The sequence below is a fragment of the Phragmites australis genome, chromosome 3, assembly GCF_958298935.1.
Source record: "Phragmites australis chromosome 3, lpPhrAust1.1, whole genome shotgun sequence".
NCBI lineage: Eukaryota > Viridiplantae > Streptophyta > Magnoliopsida > Poales > Poaceae > Phragmites > Phragmites australis.
The window spans coordinates 38829990-38846179 of NC_084923.1; the positions used below are offsets into that span (position 1 = coordinate 38829990).

The window sequence follows — 16190 nt, forward strand, 5'->3', positions numbered from 1 at the left end:
TTGGGAGGGAAAGTCAAAATTCAAGTGACTTTTGGAAAGGTTTTTGCATTTTCCCTTTTTTATGTGAATTATAATATTTGAATTTCTCCCTCTTCTAAAATGAAAGAGCACTCATAGCTTAAAAAAACACGCTACAAGTCGCAACACGATAAAACCAATCATCGATATTAGAATCTAGAAAAATACATTTGTCAGACATTTGCACCATACTAACAGACAACACACTTCATAATCTACTTCATTCAAAAATAATATTACTCATAAATAAAATTTATCGAAGCTCACCGATAAACACAATATATCAAATATATACCGGATCGAATTAAAACAAAGTACTAATGAACATAATATTTTTTCTACCGTCCATTGGCAGACCAGTAAACCGGATTTATCATATGTTTACGGCCGAATTTTTTTCCTTGCTCCACTCCACTACACAAAGAACAAAAGCTTTGCTACACCTGTGCACAATTTTTTTTTTATATCTCTGTTTCACTCGTAGAATTTCTTTTTACCGCATCACAGAAAAGAATGAACCGTTGCGTCACCGCTTTTGACACAACTTGCAGGCAAATTGCGCTAAATTATCGTACAAAAAGATAGCACAATCGTGATCACAAGGTACGACCCGGAATTAAGTAGCGGTAGTTCAGACATTGCACTTGCATCAGCAAACATCACATCGATCCAGCACGTATTCAAGCCAAAAAATTAACAAAATTTAGACGATTTGTTGGTCTGATTGATGTACGAGTCTCCCTCTGCGCGTGTAAGACTGGTAACGGTTCGAAGCGGGTTAGGTCTCTGCGGGTTTTAAGACCCGACGGGTGAAGTGGATATAGAATTTATCCTATAGAGTCACGGGCTGAGGATTCTAGAAGTATTTGATAAGTGTGAGGATGGTTTTTAATCTGTGTACGTTCGAAGATGTCTGATAACTGTTTATAGCATCGGTCCAACTGTTCCAGCCGTTCAGGTTAACTTATCCTTTACTTACCCTAGCCGTCACTTACCTCCTAAATCTAACCTGCGCGGTTGCATCTACTCCTGACTCCCGTCGCTACTCCTGCCTATCGTCACAACTCGCACGTCGTCGAGCCGCTGCCTACGACCGCCTCGGACCTCGACACCGCCCACGCCCAGCGTGGCTCCCTCCCTACTACTCACCACCGCTTCTGCCCTCTATCGCTCCCTCCCGCTCGCGGTTGTAGTTCCTGCGTCGCTGCTCACGATCACCTTAGGCCTCGGCACTATCCGCGCCAGCCGTCGCTCCGTCCCACCCGCTGTCGCCGTCTACACTTACGCTCCTACCCGCGGGATCCTTCGTCGGGTTTTAGATTTTCGTCGGGTCTAGGACTACGGATGAATTCTCGTTTGATAGAAGTCTCGGATTCTAATTGGTTCTTATGTTTCAGATTTTGGATGTTTTTGCTACACCTAGCTTTAACCCGCCCCGTTGCGAGGCACACTTGTGTGCGTGCAGGTTTTAAATAACAAACCCCCTCTCCTACTCTGTTTCCCCTGCCCTGGGAGAGAGAAGTGGGAGGATGAAGATGGGAGGGAAAGAACAGTGCTTCCCGGAAAAAGATTGGCAGAAAAAACCACTCTTCCAGCTTGTATAAATACCCAAACCCCACCACCCAAGAAACGCAAAATCGAGCATAAAGGAGACGCGTTTCCGGGGTTTTCCCTCCCAAAGCTGGGGTTTTTCGATCCGGGGGGCGTGCTCTTGTGGGTGGTTTCCGGCGAAATTTTGAGCCACTTTTTTGGTCTAGTTTCTTGGCTCGGTTTCGTTTCCTACTGTTATTTCTTCTTGGTGTTCTTGTCGTGTATCTCTAGTCTCTACTCCCCCATTCCTCCTCGATCGGAACCTGTCGCCGGCCGGCGTCTTGTGTCAGTTTCTAACGTTTCTGGGAGGAGAGAGGAAATAAAGAGTAAAATTTTAGATTTTGATCGAATCTGAGACCGGGGCGATGTGGTAGAAGCGGCCATTTTAGCCGGAGTTTGATCCATCCGAGAAGGCCGCTTTCTGGTGAGCTTTTGGCCTCTGCGCCGTCTCTGTTCATTCTTTAAAGCTACACAACAAAAGCTCTCGCATAAGTTGCCATCTTTTTTCTTTCATGATTGATGATGGCATGGCATGGCCTGCACACACAGGTACTCCCAAGGCGCGCGCGATGCTGCGCAACAGATCGAGAAGAGCAGTTGGTGCCAAGCAAGGAGGAGGAGGCCTCATGGCTGAGCCACCGGCTACTGCTGCTAACGCCCAATCCCCGAGGCGCCCTTCTTCTTCCTCTTCTGCTGCTGCTTCTGCGTTCCCTTCCCCGAGGCCGTTCATGGCGATGGCGCTACCCCAAGCCGGGTTCTTGGACGGTGCCGAGGGCCCCTCGTCGGCCATGAGCCCCACCTCCATTCTGGAGACCAAGCAGTTCTGCTGCTCCGCGCTGCCCCCGTTCTTGTCGGAGAGGAGCCTCAGGAGGGCGCATATGGACGCGGCCGCTCCAGAGCCGGCGGGCGTCGGCCTCGCCGACGTGCTCCGGGAGCACGGGGACGCCAAGGTTGGCGGCAGCAAGGTGGTGTTCGGGTCGCAGCTCAGAATCCAGGTCCCCTCCGGCAGGGCGGTTGAGCTGGTGTCCTCCCCGATCGAGTTCGGCGTCAAGAACCGGGACGCGCAGCTGGCGGTGCTTTCGCCGGCCAGGAGGTTCCTGCCGGAGGTGGTGAGCTCGCCGTCCGCCCGGGTGTTCGCCGGGGGCGTGGCCCCCGGGGAAATGGCGATGTCGGAGGACTACACCTGCGTTATCTCGCGCGGTCCCAACCCGAGGACACGGCACATCTTCGACGACTGCATAGTTGAGAGCTGCGGGGATGTGCTCGTGCAGAAGAAGGACACGGGGGCGGGCGCTGTCGATGATGGCGGCGCGGCTGCAGCGAGAGGTTTCTTGAGCTCTTGCCATGCATGCAACAAACAACTTGGTCATGGCAATGACATCTTTATCTATCGGTGAGTTGAAGCTTGTTAAGTCCCCTCCTAATTTCCTTTGTTCTGTTTTTGCAATAATGCTTCCTGTAAATCTATTTGAGTCATTATCTAAAAAATGGAAATCCACTGGAGTTCTTGTCAGTTCAGAAAATGGATGCTATTTTGAGCTACTGTCATTAACTGATCACAGGACATATTTGCAGTTTTTCAGTGATTGATTTCGGTTCCTCTGCTCGTTGCCCTTATGGTTACATGCATGAATGATTTGTTCTTATACTAGGAAGGTGAAATCGCTATCAAACTGCTGCCCTGTGCAAGAGGAAGCATGAATGAAAAATACATAATGATCTTCTGAAGTTGGGACAGCAACTTTGACAACATGATCTGCTAGATCTGTACCATAAAACAACAACGGATTCAGGGACATCTCTGATCTCTACATAGTATGTGCTAAGTTTAAAGCATAAAAGCTTGGAGAAGTGAGAAATTAGTATTCTACACTAAAATTAACATCACCCTGTTTTCTTACTGTACTTATTTTTCGCGTTAATGATGTAGGAAAATAAAAAAGAATAATTCCTGAACATCTGGTTCGATGATTATGAATATATGACAGACACAGAGTAGCCCGAAAGCACAATTTCTCGAACTCTTACCTACTCTTTTTTTTGACGTGGAGATTCCTTCCATCATTGCAAAATTTATGCCATCACCGATCCACATCTTGTTGATGTTTAGATGGTTCACATGTACGAGACCTTGATGAGTACTTCTAGTGTTAGGGTTAGGATCATCAATGACTTTCTGATTGAGGCGTGGACTATATAATACATCTATAATGGAGGTTATCAAGATTATGTGAGCTTTTATGTAACCAATCTTTGCTGACAATTTGATTCCCCTGTAATTTAATAGTAGGCGTTGTTTACTGGAAACAAGTTGCTTGCTCATTTCAGATTGTGATGTTTTGATTCCCTTCGCTTTCTAAGGGAGATTTGCCCCTTGTTTCAGCATATATATTTGCATTGCAGTGCTATTAGGAACCAAGAGTTCATTTATTCCCTGTGTTTGCTTGGGTTAGGTGCTTAACATTTACAATTCTAGATTGCGATGTTTTGCCTTCACATAGAAAACTAAGCAAAGGAGTTCATTTTTGGCACCCATTGATGTTGCTAAATGAGGTCCATGTCCAAGCCGTGCTGGTCTTGGTGCTCCTACTCCTGACCATGAGCGGGACCAGTTATCATCACTAAAAAACAAAAGTTTCTGTATCAGAGTTGCGAGTTTGACAACCTTGATGCCCCTTGATGCCAAAAAGATATACTTAGTTTCTATTTGGCATAACTTATCAGTAGCTTTTGCTTTTCAGAAACCATAAGCTGTGCCAAATAGGCTGAGCTTATTCTGTCTTTTGAAAAGCTGATAACTGGTTTCTGATAAAATAAATTAAAAGCTGATAAGCTAGTTGAGAATGGCTTTTTTAAAAGCTGTGTGCTGAGAGCCTAAAAATTAAGACCATAAGCTAATAGATTTTCTCAAAAGTTATAAGCAGCTTTTCAGAAAAGCAGTTTTTCAAAAAAAAACTCATAAGTTTCAGCTGTGCTAAACATGGCCTTAGTTTGCTTAGATAAAAAGGTGAAAGAGATTTGTGCCGTGTCTTAGTTCTAATTTTTCTTGCTTGCGGCATATGATCCATGGAAGTGCAAAACTCTAGCTTTGAGATGTGCTCCAAAACCTTTTAGCTTCACATCTTCTGATGCTATCTTCGAGCACAGTAGTTTTATTTGTTCCTGTGCTTTTCACATAGACGAAACATGAACAGCAATTGTCTCGAATAGCCGCACGCATTTTATAATTCAGAAGTTAGGTCATTACTGTACTGTTGTGATATAATTGGTCCTTTTCTCTTTTTCCCAGAGGTGATAAAGCATTCTGCAGCAATGAGTGCCGGTACCAGGAGATGCTTTTTGATGAAGCAGTGGACAATTTGCGCTAGCTGCTGAATCAATGGGTCATTTCATAACAGGATGGTAGTGGAGGAGAAGGCATGATCCTAAATAACCGAGACGAGATTTCTTTTTCTTTTCTTTTCCTTCTTTGTCGTGTCATCTTTGCAAGATTGGATGCTGTTTTTGGTCATGGAGGGAATGATTTAGTCTTTTGCGGATTAAAGACCTTTGGCCACTTTTGTAAGAGGTTTTGTAAGAGGTTGAAGATTGACGTGTTCAAGTGACTTTCCTGTTAGTCTCTAGTTGGTGCTCCTGTTCTACTTTTATCTCCTGATGCAAGTTATGTTTGGCTAGATATGAGCTTATAAACTCTGAATGGATTCCAAAGTAAATTGAATTTTTTTTTATCTCCTTACCTTTGTGTTGTATTCAATCAAGACCATCATATTGTGTGCATGATCACCATCAGAATCAGATTTGTATCTATATATCAAAAGTAGGATAGACCAAAAAAAAAAAAAAACTCTTTTTGGTCAAATTTTTAAAACTTTGATTAATAGTAGCTTTTAAAATATTTAGTTTATAAATATTAAAATCATATATGTAGATTTATTTTGAGAAGTACTTTTATAATATCACAAATTAATGGATTTTATAAATATATTTTAATAAAAAATAATGGTTAGAATTATATATTAAAGATCGTGTTTTATCTGAAACGATACAATTTATGGTGAGAGGGAGTATAACTTTTTCAGTGATTCACGGGGACCAGAAGAGCTAGTCATCAGTAGCCATCTTAGGAAACATTTCATAGGTTTGGGTGGAGTGTGTTGTAGCAGCTAAGCCATGGGGGCCATCCAATCACTTGTAATAAACTGCAACAGCTACAGCCCCCACAAGAACAATGAGAGCTCAACAACCCTTAATCATGATGTTGTTTCTGTAATTGGGTCTTGGAGTGTGCTGGACCAATGCGATTATGATTTGTCTTGCCATTGTTTATGAGTTCTTTCCTTGTCTAGTGAGCCTAATTTGTTTCCAGGCCATATATCTGTCCGTACATGTATTAGTGCAAGTAATGATCTGTTTGGCAGAGCTTACAGAGCAGCTTCCTGGCTAGAATCAGGGAAGCTCTACCAAACAGTAGCTTTCAACTTTTAACTCTCTGAGTAGAATCTGTGGGAGTGATTCTCTGAAATGAACTAAAATTTAGGGAGCTGAAAAAAGCAGCTTCCCCTGATTCACTTTCCGCAGAGAATCACTTCCTTCATATATTTTATTTTAAAGAATCACTAGATAATCATTTTCAGCTACAGAATCACTTACTCTAGAGAATCACTCTCGTAGAGAATTTTAATCAAGGAGAGCTCTACCAAACGGGTCTAAGCTGTGCTTTCTATTCTGTGTTAGTGGGAAGGATAAGAAACGGATGGGTGCTATGATCGTCTGTTAATAAGCCTTATTTGGTATTACAATACGCTCTAACCAAATATTCTCCGTCCTTCCATTTCCATCAGTTAAAATCTAAGAAGTTGAACAGGGCGCTGAGAATTATTTGTGATTCTGATTCTATAAGCAAAAAAGAATTGCCCCTTCAAAGGCTGCCTCCGGCTTTTAATGTAGATACTCCTAACTTGAACTCTTATCCCTTAAAGTTCAACACTCAAACTATATTAGGGAATTAAGCTGAACTCAATGAAGGGGTATAATCGTATTAATTTGCCACGCATAGATTAGTACAATGGGTTAACTTCCCGTTAGAAGATAAGGCAGAGATCAATGCCGTTTGTAGGCATTGAAGTTTTATATAGTAAAGCTATATTGAAAGGTAAAGCTATATTGGCAATATTTCTACACGAACCTGCACAAAATTAGCTTTCTCTATCTCCAATGAATCAATAACAAATCTCTAGCTATTATTTAAGTGGTGCTGACAAGGTCATATGTCCAATACTCCAATTTCCAGTCTACATCATTTACTGGAGGTGTTTAATGTTTTTTTCCTGTTCAGACTCTGGAGTATAATCTTGTGGTAGGTTATACTTGTTCCACGTATACTCCCTCTGTTTCAAAATATAAGATATTTCACTTGGTGCGGCCTCCAAAATAAAATTGACCTTTAGTGTCTCTTAAAGTATATTGTCATTGCAACCGAAAAGTACTTTTAAATACAAATTCAGCGATACCTTTTTTTTTTCCATAAAATCAATTTTGCTAGACTAATTGTTGGCGAAGAATTGTGAATTTTGAATCTTAAAATGCTTTCCCAGGAAAACAGACAACAAGCATTTATCCAAGCATCGGTTCACTTTGGTTCAAGATGTGCGCACTCATCTCCCTCCTTTGTTACCACTAACCAGTCATCACCATTCACCACAGCCAAAGCACCGTTCAATTGGCCAACGAAAACAAATTTGTGCGCCGGCTTGGTGAACTCCAGTGATTTCATCCAAGGTTTTGATAAATGTTTTGAAGGAATCAAACTGTTTGCTGTGGAATTTATGAACTTGGTAGGATATTTCCCCAAGATGCAGGGGAAGTTGCATTGTTGTACCACTACCAGGATACATAACTGTTTCATGCATGCCGTCGTTCGCTACTAATTACCGGTGCAGATTGACGACAAGTGTACATACGGTACAGAGCACTCTGCTCGAGTCATTCCCTGCCGAGTTCTTGTCCGAAGCAGAGCCGCGCGACGCGCGGGTCACGCGCGGTCCGACGACAAGAAACTGTAGATCACCGCGTCCCTGGCCTCGCCGCCGCCGCGGCCGGCGATGTACCTGCGCAGCACCCCCTCCCTCTTGAAGCCAGCCTTCTCCAGCACCCTCTGCGACCGCACGTTCTCCACGTCCGTCACCGCCTCCAGCCGCTCCAGCCTCGACAGCTCGTCGAACACCCTCGCCACCACCTGCGCACGCACGCATGGATATACGAGCCCCGTGTCCAAGAACGCGTGCAAGCTAACAACTAGTCGATCAGAGTTACCATCCTGATGGCGGCGGCGGCGATGCCCCGGCCCCAGTGGTCGCGCGCCAGGGCGTAGCCGAGGTTGGCCCTGTGACCACCCTCGTCGGCGTACGGCCAGACGGAGACCTGGCCCACGGGGCGACCGGCGACGCAGATGGCGCGGAACCACGGGTGGCCCAGCACGGTGTCCCTGATCTGCGCCACGGCCTGCTCCCGGGTGGCGCAGAGCGGCCGCTTCAGGAACCGCATCACGCGGTCGTCCGACGCCCACGCCATGAAGTCGACGGCGTCCGCCAGGCCCAGCGGCCGGAGCGAGACGATAGGCGCTCGGTCATCTTCACGTCGCTGCCTGTGCGCGTCGCCGTCGGCGGCCGGTTCCATCGCTGGGTTGCTTGGTTTTGCTGCCCACAAGTCGTGCGCATCGGTGCAATCATATGATTTGGATGTGTAGCGATTAGTGTCAAACAGAAGAGGTCACGTTCGTAAGCATAAGAACGTAATGCTAAAACTAATTGACTATGTATCTGCACTACCCAATGATCTTATCTTGCTCTGATCCACACTTCTTTTGCCTTTTCAATTTATGATGTTCAATAATCTTTTTTATGCAGTCACAGATCATACGTGACATATGCGAAAGAAATGTTACAGAACGTTCTTTTGGAGGATACAGAATGTGCTCACGCCCGGGAAGGTGTTTCGCAGCACATCTACGGCCCATCGGCCTCCACGGGCTTCTTCTGCTCGCGACGATCCGTATCGACGAGACTGAACATGACCATATCCCTGGGCCTGCCTTTCAGCACGATGTAACTCCGTAGCATTGACGAACACGGCCTTCTCCAGGGCGCGCTGCGAGAGCTTTTATTATTTTTATATTTTGTAACTTAAAAAATTAAATAAATAACCTCCAGATAATTTTTTTTTACAGAAATAGACACCTACCGCCTTATCAGAGGGCTAACCCTCTCAGAGATGGTAAGATACCACGGTAGCAAGCACAAGGGCGGTTAGCAACCGCCCTTGCAAACCGCCCTTGCAGCCAACTGAAGCCGGGTAGGATACTGTTACCGTGATGAACAGTAATCAGCGCTCAATTTTCTATTTTCATCTTCTCTGTTCAAAATAATGGTATTCTGTTACTCTAAAAATCTTAAATTTTTTTGTACATGTTCTAAATCTGTGTGCAACCCGTTTTAATTGGATTCACTTAAAAATCATATTTATAATTTAAACTAAAATTCTCTAAAAAAGGGGAGTTTTATAACTTCTAAAAATTGTTAGGACATCAAATAAATTCTCAAAAATCTAGAAAAATTCACTAATATTCTTCTTATATGATGGACTAATTTCTAAAATTAATTTCAGCACTAGGTTTTTATATGTTTGAATTTAAATAGAGTTAAAAGAAGAATATCACATGAAATTATAAAAATACATATAAATGGAGCATTAGAAAGGAACTCATTTTTTCACCATATAACCTAGGGACGAAAATAATTTTAGAAATTAGTCCATAATATAAGAAGAATATTAGTGAATTTTTCTAGATTTTTGAGGATTTATTTGATGCCCTAACAATTTCTAGAAGTTATAAAAGTACCCTTTTTTAGAGAATTTTAGTTTAAATTATAAACATTATTTTTAAGTGAATCCAATTAAAATGGGTTGCACACAGATTATGAAACATGTACAAAAAGTTTTAAGATTTTTGAAATAACAGAAGACCACTATTTTGAACAGAGGAGTTAAGAACATAAAATTGAGCGTTGATTACTGTTCATCACGGTAACAGTATCCTACCGCAGCATAGCGCGGTAGTCGTCTATTTCTGTAAATTTTTTTATCCGGAGGCTATTTATTTAATTTTTTAAGTTAGAAAGTGTAAAAATAAAAAAAAAACTCGCGCTGCGACGCCGGGTTCTCAATGTCGGACACGGCCTCCAGCCGCAATAGCCACGCCCACGGCCAACGCGGCCATTTGCATCGCGCGCATCGTGACGCCGCGGCCCCAGTGGACGTGTACGACGTGGTACCCACAATCTCTCTGCACATAATATTAGTAGTAAAGACAAATGATAGATTTTGGTGGACGAATTTTATTTCCTCAACATAACAATTATGTTTCTTGAGTATTGAGTACTGTCAGTAGTCTATCTATTTCCCTCTGAATACGTGTACCCGTCAAGGACATTGAGGCACCAAATGCTTCATATCATACTCCCTTTTACTGGATTTAACAATCTTGAACTGCCTTCGAAGAGACAGTGACCAGAATTTAACTGCATCAATAACTGCCTCCTTTGTAGGGTACATAGCACCCTGAGACACCTCGTTCTCATGGTACTGCCACGATGTCCGATCAGCCTCGCTAACCACCAGATTTGAAAATTCATGATCTCTCCACTTTGCAGGCACTGGAGCATTACGCTCCTCGTCAGATGAATCCCTATCGGCAAGGTCTTCCTCCAACTCTTGATCCTCTAACTCCATCTCTTCAATGATGCAAGGGATATGGTCCCCTTCATCGGCTACACCTATCGGTTGCATCTCAGGAATATCTCCAACATCTGTCCTGGTTCCGATATTAACTAGGTCTGATTCATCTTCCACTGCCTCACTTGGTCCCGTTACTGTTTCTGCAGTGTTCACCTCCGTTTGATCTTTCAGGTACGTCTCAGCTAACAAAACCAGAGGCAGACCACGTTCACGAGATATATCTATATACTGCCTTCAAGTTGATGTGACTTCGATCGGAACAAACCCGTCGAAGTATCCATGACTAGCATGGCTGAGGACAACTTTTAGCTTCAGTTCATGTTGCTGCGGATCCAGTTGGAAAAATCGTATGAGCCATTTGCGCACACCCGCAATGGTCCTCTCATTAGCTTTACTAAGACCCTTCATGACATGACGAAATCCAGACAGATCTACACCGTTAGGACCGTACCTAATTTCACCCTCACCATAATATATCTGAAAAATTAATTTATCTGCTATCCCTAGAAATATCCGCAAATATAACCAATGTTAAGACCAATAAACTATATTTCTTAGTATCAAAGATAAAAAATTTGTCGACACCAATTCATACATAACAATAGGTTTCAATAATATCCCTACCCAAACTTACCTACAAATATTACTCTATACAATCTACATTTAATAGCTATCCTACCATATCGAATTAATATTCACAGTATACTACCATTTTCTAAACGCTACATCCTAGGTCATATTATTATCATACAGTGCTAGCTCCTATGTCACACAATACTACCCTACAATTATTACTCTATACAATCTACATATTCAAAACTAACATACAACAAATAATATTCTATATTTCACTGCTATCCTACCATGTCCTAAGTAAAATTGATAATTTTCTACTAAACATAGCATTTTCTAAACCCTAGGTTATACATGTCTAAAACCTATGTCATATACTACTACTGTACTAATTAACAACAATAAAAGTATAAAGGTACTTACCGGAAAGTGATCTTCAAATCCGTGGATCAAATGCAGCAGGGTTTCACCGCGCTCTCTTCCTCCCCTCTCCTCCCTCTTCAGAGTTTTTCTTTTTTCGGAATAAAATGTGAATTTTACCTCATTTTAGGGCTTTTAATAGAGGAGGGAGCAAAGGGTGGAGGCAGGCAGGCGCGGGCGGGTAGCCCCCTTACAACCCCCTGAGAGGGCGACAAGGAGCCGTACCCACCCTCTCAGAGGGCGGTAAGGTGTTGGCTCAGACGGGCACCCCCTTGCCGCCCTCTAAGGGGGCGGTTAGACCACCCGTCCTCTCAAAGGGCGGTAAGCAGACCTAACCGCTCTCTTAGAGGGTTGTAGGCGCCTAGTTTTGTAATTTTTTATACGAGGAACCTATTTATTTAAATTTTTAATAAAAAAAATAAAAAACTCCCCCACTGTCACGGATGGGCCCTGCTGAGAGCAGCTACCAAGATAGGCCAGACTATGGGAACGAGTGACGCTAGAGCTGAACAAAGGGATCAACGAACAGAACAGAAATGGCTTCGTGCCTCCCTCCTCTGAACTACTCCTTGCCGATTCTCTCTGGCTTCCTATGTAGGATTCCTTGCTAAATCCTAACCTAAATTCTGTCGATTCTTCTCTATTGTATCCAATTCTAGTGCGACTATGATTTCGGAGTGAAGGATCTAGCAAATGACAACATAATCATATTACCACAGAATAGGTGAAACAAACGGAGTGTCATAGACGATTTTTTAGGACCTATCACTAATAAAATACTTATAAGACGATTGCTAAAACAGATATGTCTATAACATGGCCGCTGTCTAGGAGTGTCAGAACTCACGTACAGTTTTTACAATTCCGTCTAAACACGTACGGAGTTTAGAAAAACCCTATTTGTACGAAAGACACAGACAGATTTTCTGAAAACCCGTATATAGTAAAAGACCTAGGTGCTATTTTAAATTTGACCCCTCACTCTTCCGCTTCCCACTGCCACCGTAGACACAAACCGCTCGTCTCCCTCACTAAAGCGACGAGCAGTTCATCTCCCTCACTCTCCTCGTTGTCATCTGAACCCTGATAACAAAGGTTTTTTAGGGTTTATTCCTGATAGGGAGGTTTGAGATTTGGGCTCTGAATCCTATTCCCTATACTGAGGTGAGTAGGGTTTGCATCGCACGTGGTTTTGTTAGGGTTTAATCGATCTGTGTACTGAGGCTAATGTGGTGTTTGTGTGTCTGCAATAGAATATCTTTGTTCACTGCTATCAGGCGTTGGGAGGATGTGGTTATTGCTATGGCAGCTTCCATGGTCCGGGTGCTTGGTGTCGATTCCGATCATGTGGAATATGTGTTCTTTGCTGCTGTGAAAGGCGCCACTGCGGACCCAGTGTTTGTTGTGAATCGCATTTTATTATCTTTTATTTCTAATGAAAATTTCTCTATTGATGTTTGTCATAATGGAGATATTTTTATGAACTGCAACACTGGTTTGAACCGTCATCTCATACTTAACAAGGGTTAGAGATTTAGAAGCAATGTAGTTTGGTTCTAGCACATGAATGAGTTAGTCAGTATGGAGCCTGATTCAGATGATAGTGAGATGATGATTGAAGATAATGCTTGGGTTAACATTGCAGTAAAACATAGACGGATGACATCTCATCCTTCTAGAAGACGGCGTCAATGATATCAATCATCTCATACTTCCGAAAGATGGCGTCACTGATAGCAATCATCTCATCTTTTTGGAAGACCAGACTATGTAATTAGGGATTGTATATAGGTTTATAATCTGAACAATGTGTGATATATATATATATATATATATAATGCGTGTGTGTCCTTATATGTTATATATTTATTTTAGTGATATTCTTATGTATATGCTTGTGATGTTATTATTTATGTGATGCATGTCATATTATGAAGGAAACCATGAAGCAAAATTGTTTCTCAGGGGGAAGGGGGAAGAGTCACGCAAATGTTTTTTTACATTTTTTTTTGTCCGTGACACTTTATATAGACGGGTGTCAACAAAAACCATCAGAAACCCTTAATATGTGCATACGGTTTTTTTTTTCAAAAAAATATGTCTGTGTGTATTGCAAAATTAACATATGTGTAGCTATATTACATACACAGGTCTTATTTAGATATGTTTGTGTGTAACTCTATTACAAACGGAATTAGAACTGTCTATAACAAACTCAATATCACAAACAACTTTCCAGAGATGAAACTCATAGCCGTCTGTGATAAGGTTTAAAATCCATCTGTAATAACCTGTTCTGAGGTAGTGCCAGTTCCCACATTTTTTGCCGGCGACCATGAGCCCATGTCCAAGCCTTGCACCATGAGTCTCGATGAGGAGTGGGCAGCCATGCCCGATGAGAGGAAGGCATAGTGTATGGAGATAGCAAGCTAGATACTAGCCACGTTAAAGGAGATGAAGAATGACATGGAGACCATGACCTCACAGATCTTGTCGTCTTCGGTCGTCAACGTCGCTCCCACCTCCACTAAGCTTGTGACAACTCCATCAACATTTCTCACACCTATGAAGTTTTATCTAGCCCCTAAGTGTAGTTTTGGTAATTAATAACAATACATATGAACTAACAATTATATTGAGAATTATTAATAGGTTGTTCCATAGGTCCATAGGTGATGCATGGAGAATAGAGTATAGATTCATTAAGTAATGCAATGTGATAAAGAGAGATGCATCAAGATGAATGAGCTCTAGGTGATGCTCATGAGATGAAGGAGAAGCTCAAGAAGACTGGCGATAAGCATGAAGACTAAGTCACTTGTGGATATTAAGTGACTAATGGTATGAGATTGTCAATTGAGTTTTATGAACTAACCCATGTGCTATGTGTTTGAGAGTGAGTGGGGTCAGGATCCATATGAAGATTGACAATAAAGAGTGAATGCCAAGTTAGTTGTGAACATCAAGTGACTTAAGATATAAAGTTGTCAAGTAGATTTTATAGACTAATCTATATGATTTGTGCTTAAGAGTGACTTAGGGTTAGGTTACATAAGAAGGCATGAGTTGAATTGAGATATCCAATATGACAAGTTGGAAGACCAAGATCAAGACGAGTTTAGTGGACAACTTATATGCTTATGATTGTGATTTATGCCTTTGTGGTGAACCAAATGAATATTACACAAAGAGTGAAGTTTTCTATGCTTTGTGCGTGGGAAGTTAAAGTGAACTCCATTAAGCTTCTGAAGATCGAGTGAAGATCAAGATAGAAGCGGGGATGATCATCGCCATCAAGAGAAGAGGAGTTGATGACAAGCTATGAGAAATGTCAGGGCTTGGATGATGTGTTCGTCAAGTTCGAATGGGATTGCTTAAGACAAATGTATAACTAGAATATATTTTCTAGTTTTGCCAATCTCAAGAAGTTTTGTGGAATACCATGTTATATGTCGATAATCGTACTATCAAGAGGGGCTGCCGAAAGCATTGCTTGATTGTTGCATCGAGCGCTCAAACTATATGCTTAGTGCGAGATGAGTTTGTGTTGAGAGTTCGTTTTAGGAGTCAGGGATATATAAAAGGTATTTTAAATTTAACCTTTTATGTTATCAGCCTTGGTGGCTAAATTTTTTTGTTGCTATGCCTTAGTGGTGTTTGACATGTTCCATGTGGTACCTAGTTTAATATTGAGGGATTAAGCTTTGTACAATGGCTGGAAGTGTCTAAATCGGCTTTCAGAGTGTTCCTAGTTTTGATCTAATATGGTTGAGATCATGAATTTAGTAGGGATGTGTAGCCCTCTAAATAAGTTTTTTGTAGAGTCTAAAATCATCTAAATTGGACATCGGGGATAAAATTTATTGCGTTTTTTTTTATTTTGAAAGTTTCGATGTGTCAGAAGTTCCGATGTTTCGGAACCTCTAATTTTCAGGAACATGGGGCTTTCGGGTTTGAGTTGTATTTTTTCGGAAGTTCCTCTCCAAACATCGGAAGTTCCGATGTGCTGTTTTTCTTAGGTCTAGGAGTGATTTTCGCCCGAATTCGACTATTGGGATTCATAGGATCGGAAGTTCCGATTTGTGTAGAATCTTTTTAACGGCTAGTTTTTCAGAGTGGGGTATTTATACCTCTTGTCCTCCTAGCATGTTGATGGATTTTTGGCTAGATTTGTGGTGCTAAGAAGAGATGTTAGAACTTGGTGTTCCATCTTTGAGTGCTCCATTCCCCTCTCTATCAAGAATTTATGATTCAAGCCTTTGTGGCTTAGTGAGGATAGAGTGAGATGTAAGGCTTAGTGAGGATAGAGTGAGATGTATAGAGCTTCGGTTGCTTGCACGTGTCGCATTATTTGCGTGTGTTTGAGCACTCGACATTGATCATGTGTGAATTCGGGAGTTTGTCACTCTTGGAGACCACCGTCTCCTAAACGGCTCGATGGTGGATTGCCGACGATCTTCTCAAGTGGAGATTGTGAGGAGGCCCGAAAGTGGTTGTGGAACTCAACATCTTCGGAGTGGAGGAATAGTTGACCATAGTGGAGACAAGGAGTGCATGTGTGCAATCTCGTGAGAAAAATAGTTAAAAAAGACACAGCTCAAGTGTGATCGAGCTTCCTCAATAGAGACGTAGGATATCGATGGATATCTGAACTTTAAAAAAAGGACCAACGGCAATCAAATCCTAAAAGAGAAGGAGGAGTCAATTTTCTTTAAAGATCAAGGTGTCAATAGGACAGGACAATTATGCCATTCGGAAGAAGTCTGATACAGATGGAAAGCCTGTTATGAGTAAGT

The 16190-nt window shown here is 42.1% G+C and overlaps 2 protein-coding genes across 3 annotated transcripts; one reads left to right on the forward strand and one right to left on the reverse strand.

Annotated features, from left to right (window-relative positions):
* Positions 1-1221: 1221 nt before the first annotated feature.
* Positions 1222-5286, forward strand: LOC133913014 (FCS-Like Zinc finger 8-like). Of its 2 annotated transcripts, none has more exons than XM_062356040.1 (3): positions 1222-2032; positions 2158-3001; positions 3261-4891. In XM_062356040.1, the coding sequence occupies exons 2-3, from the start codon at positions 2178-2180 to the stop codon at positions 3307-3309; spliced, it is 873 nt and encodes a 290-aa protein (XP_062212024.1). In that variant the 5' UTR covers positions 1222-2032; positions 2158-2177; the 3' UTR covers positions 3310-4891. The 2 variants fall into 2 exon arrangements, with proteins under 2 accessions (XP_062212024.1, XP_062212023.1); XM_062356039.1 differs by lacking the exon at positions 3261-4891 and adding an exon at positions 4898-5286 and having other exon boundaries at positions 1225-2032.
* A 2113-nt stretch (positions 5287-7399) lies between these two features.
* On the reverse strand, positions 7400-8452 carry LOC133913015 (uncharacterized). Its single transcript, XM_062356041.1, has 2 exons — positions 7921-8452; positions 7400-7843 (listed from the first exon to the last, which is right to left on the reverse strand). Exons 1-2 carry the CDS (start codon positions 8281-8283, stop codon positions 7640-7642), a joined length of 567 nt encoding a protein of 188 aa, XP_062212025.1. The 5' UTR covers positions 8284-8452; the 3' UTR covers positions 7400-7639.
* Positions 8453-16190: the final 7738 nt, after the last annotated feature.

Coding starts and splice junctions, on each gene's coding strand:
- LOC133913014 (XM_062356039.1), top strand. CDS start 2,178: ATGCTGCGCAACAGATCGAGAAGAGCAGTTGGTGCCAAGCAAGGAGGA. Junction 3,002..4,897: donor AATGACATCTTTATCTATCG/GTGAGTTGAAGC, acceptor TCTTTTTCCCAG/AGGTGATAAAGCATTCTGCA.
- LOC133913015 (XM_062356041.1), bottom strand. CDS start 8,283: ATGGAACCGGCCGCCGACGGCGACGCGCACAGGCAGCGACGTGAAGAT. Junction 7,844..7,920: donor CCGCCGCCGCCATCAGGATG/GTAACTCTGATC, acceptor GTGCGTGCGCAG/GTGGTGGCGAGGGTGTTCGA.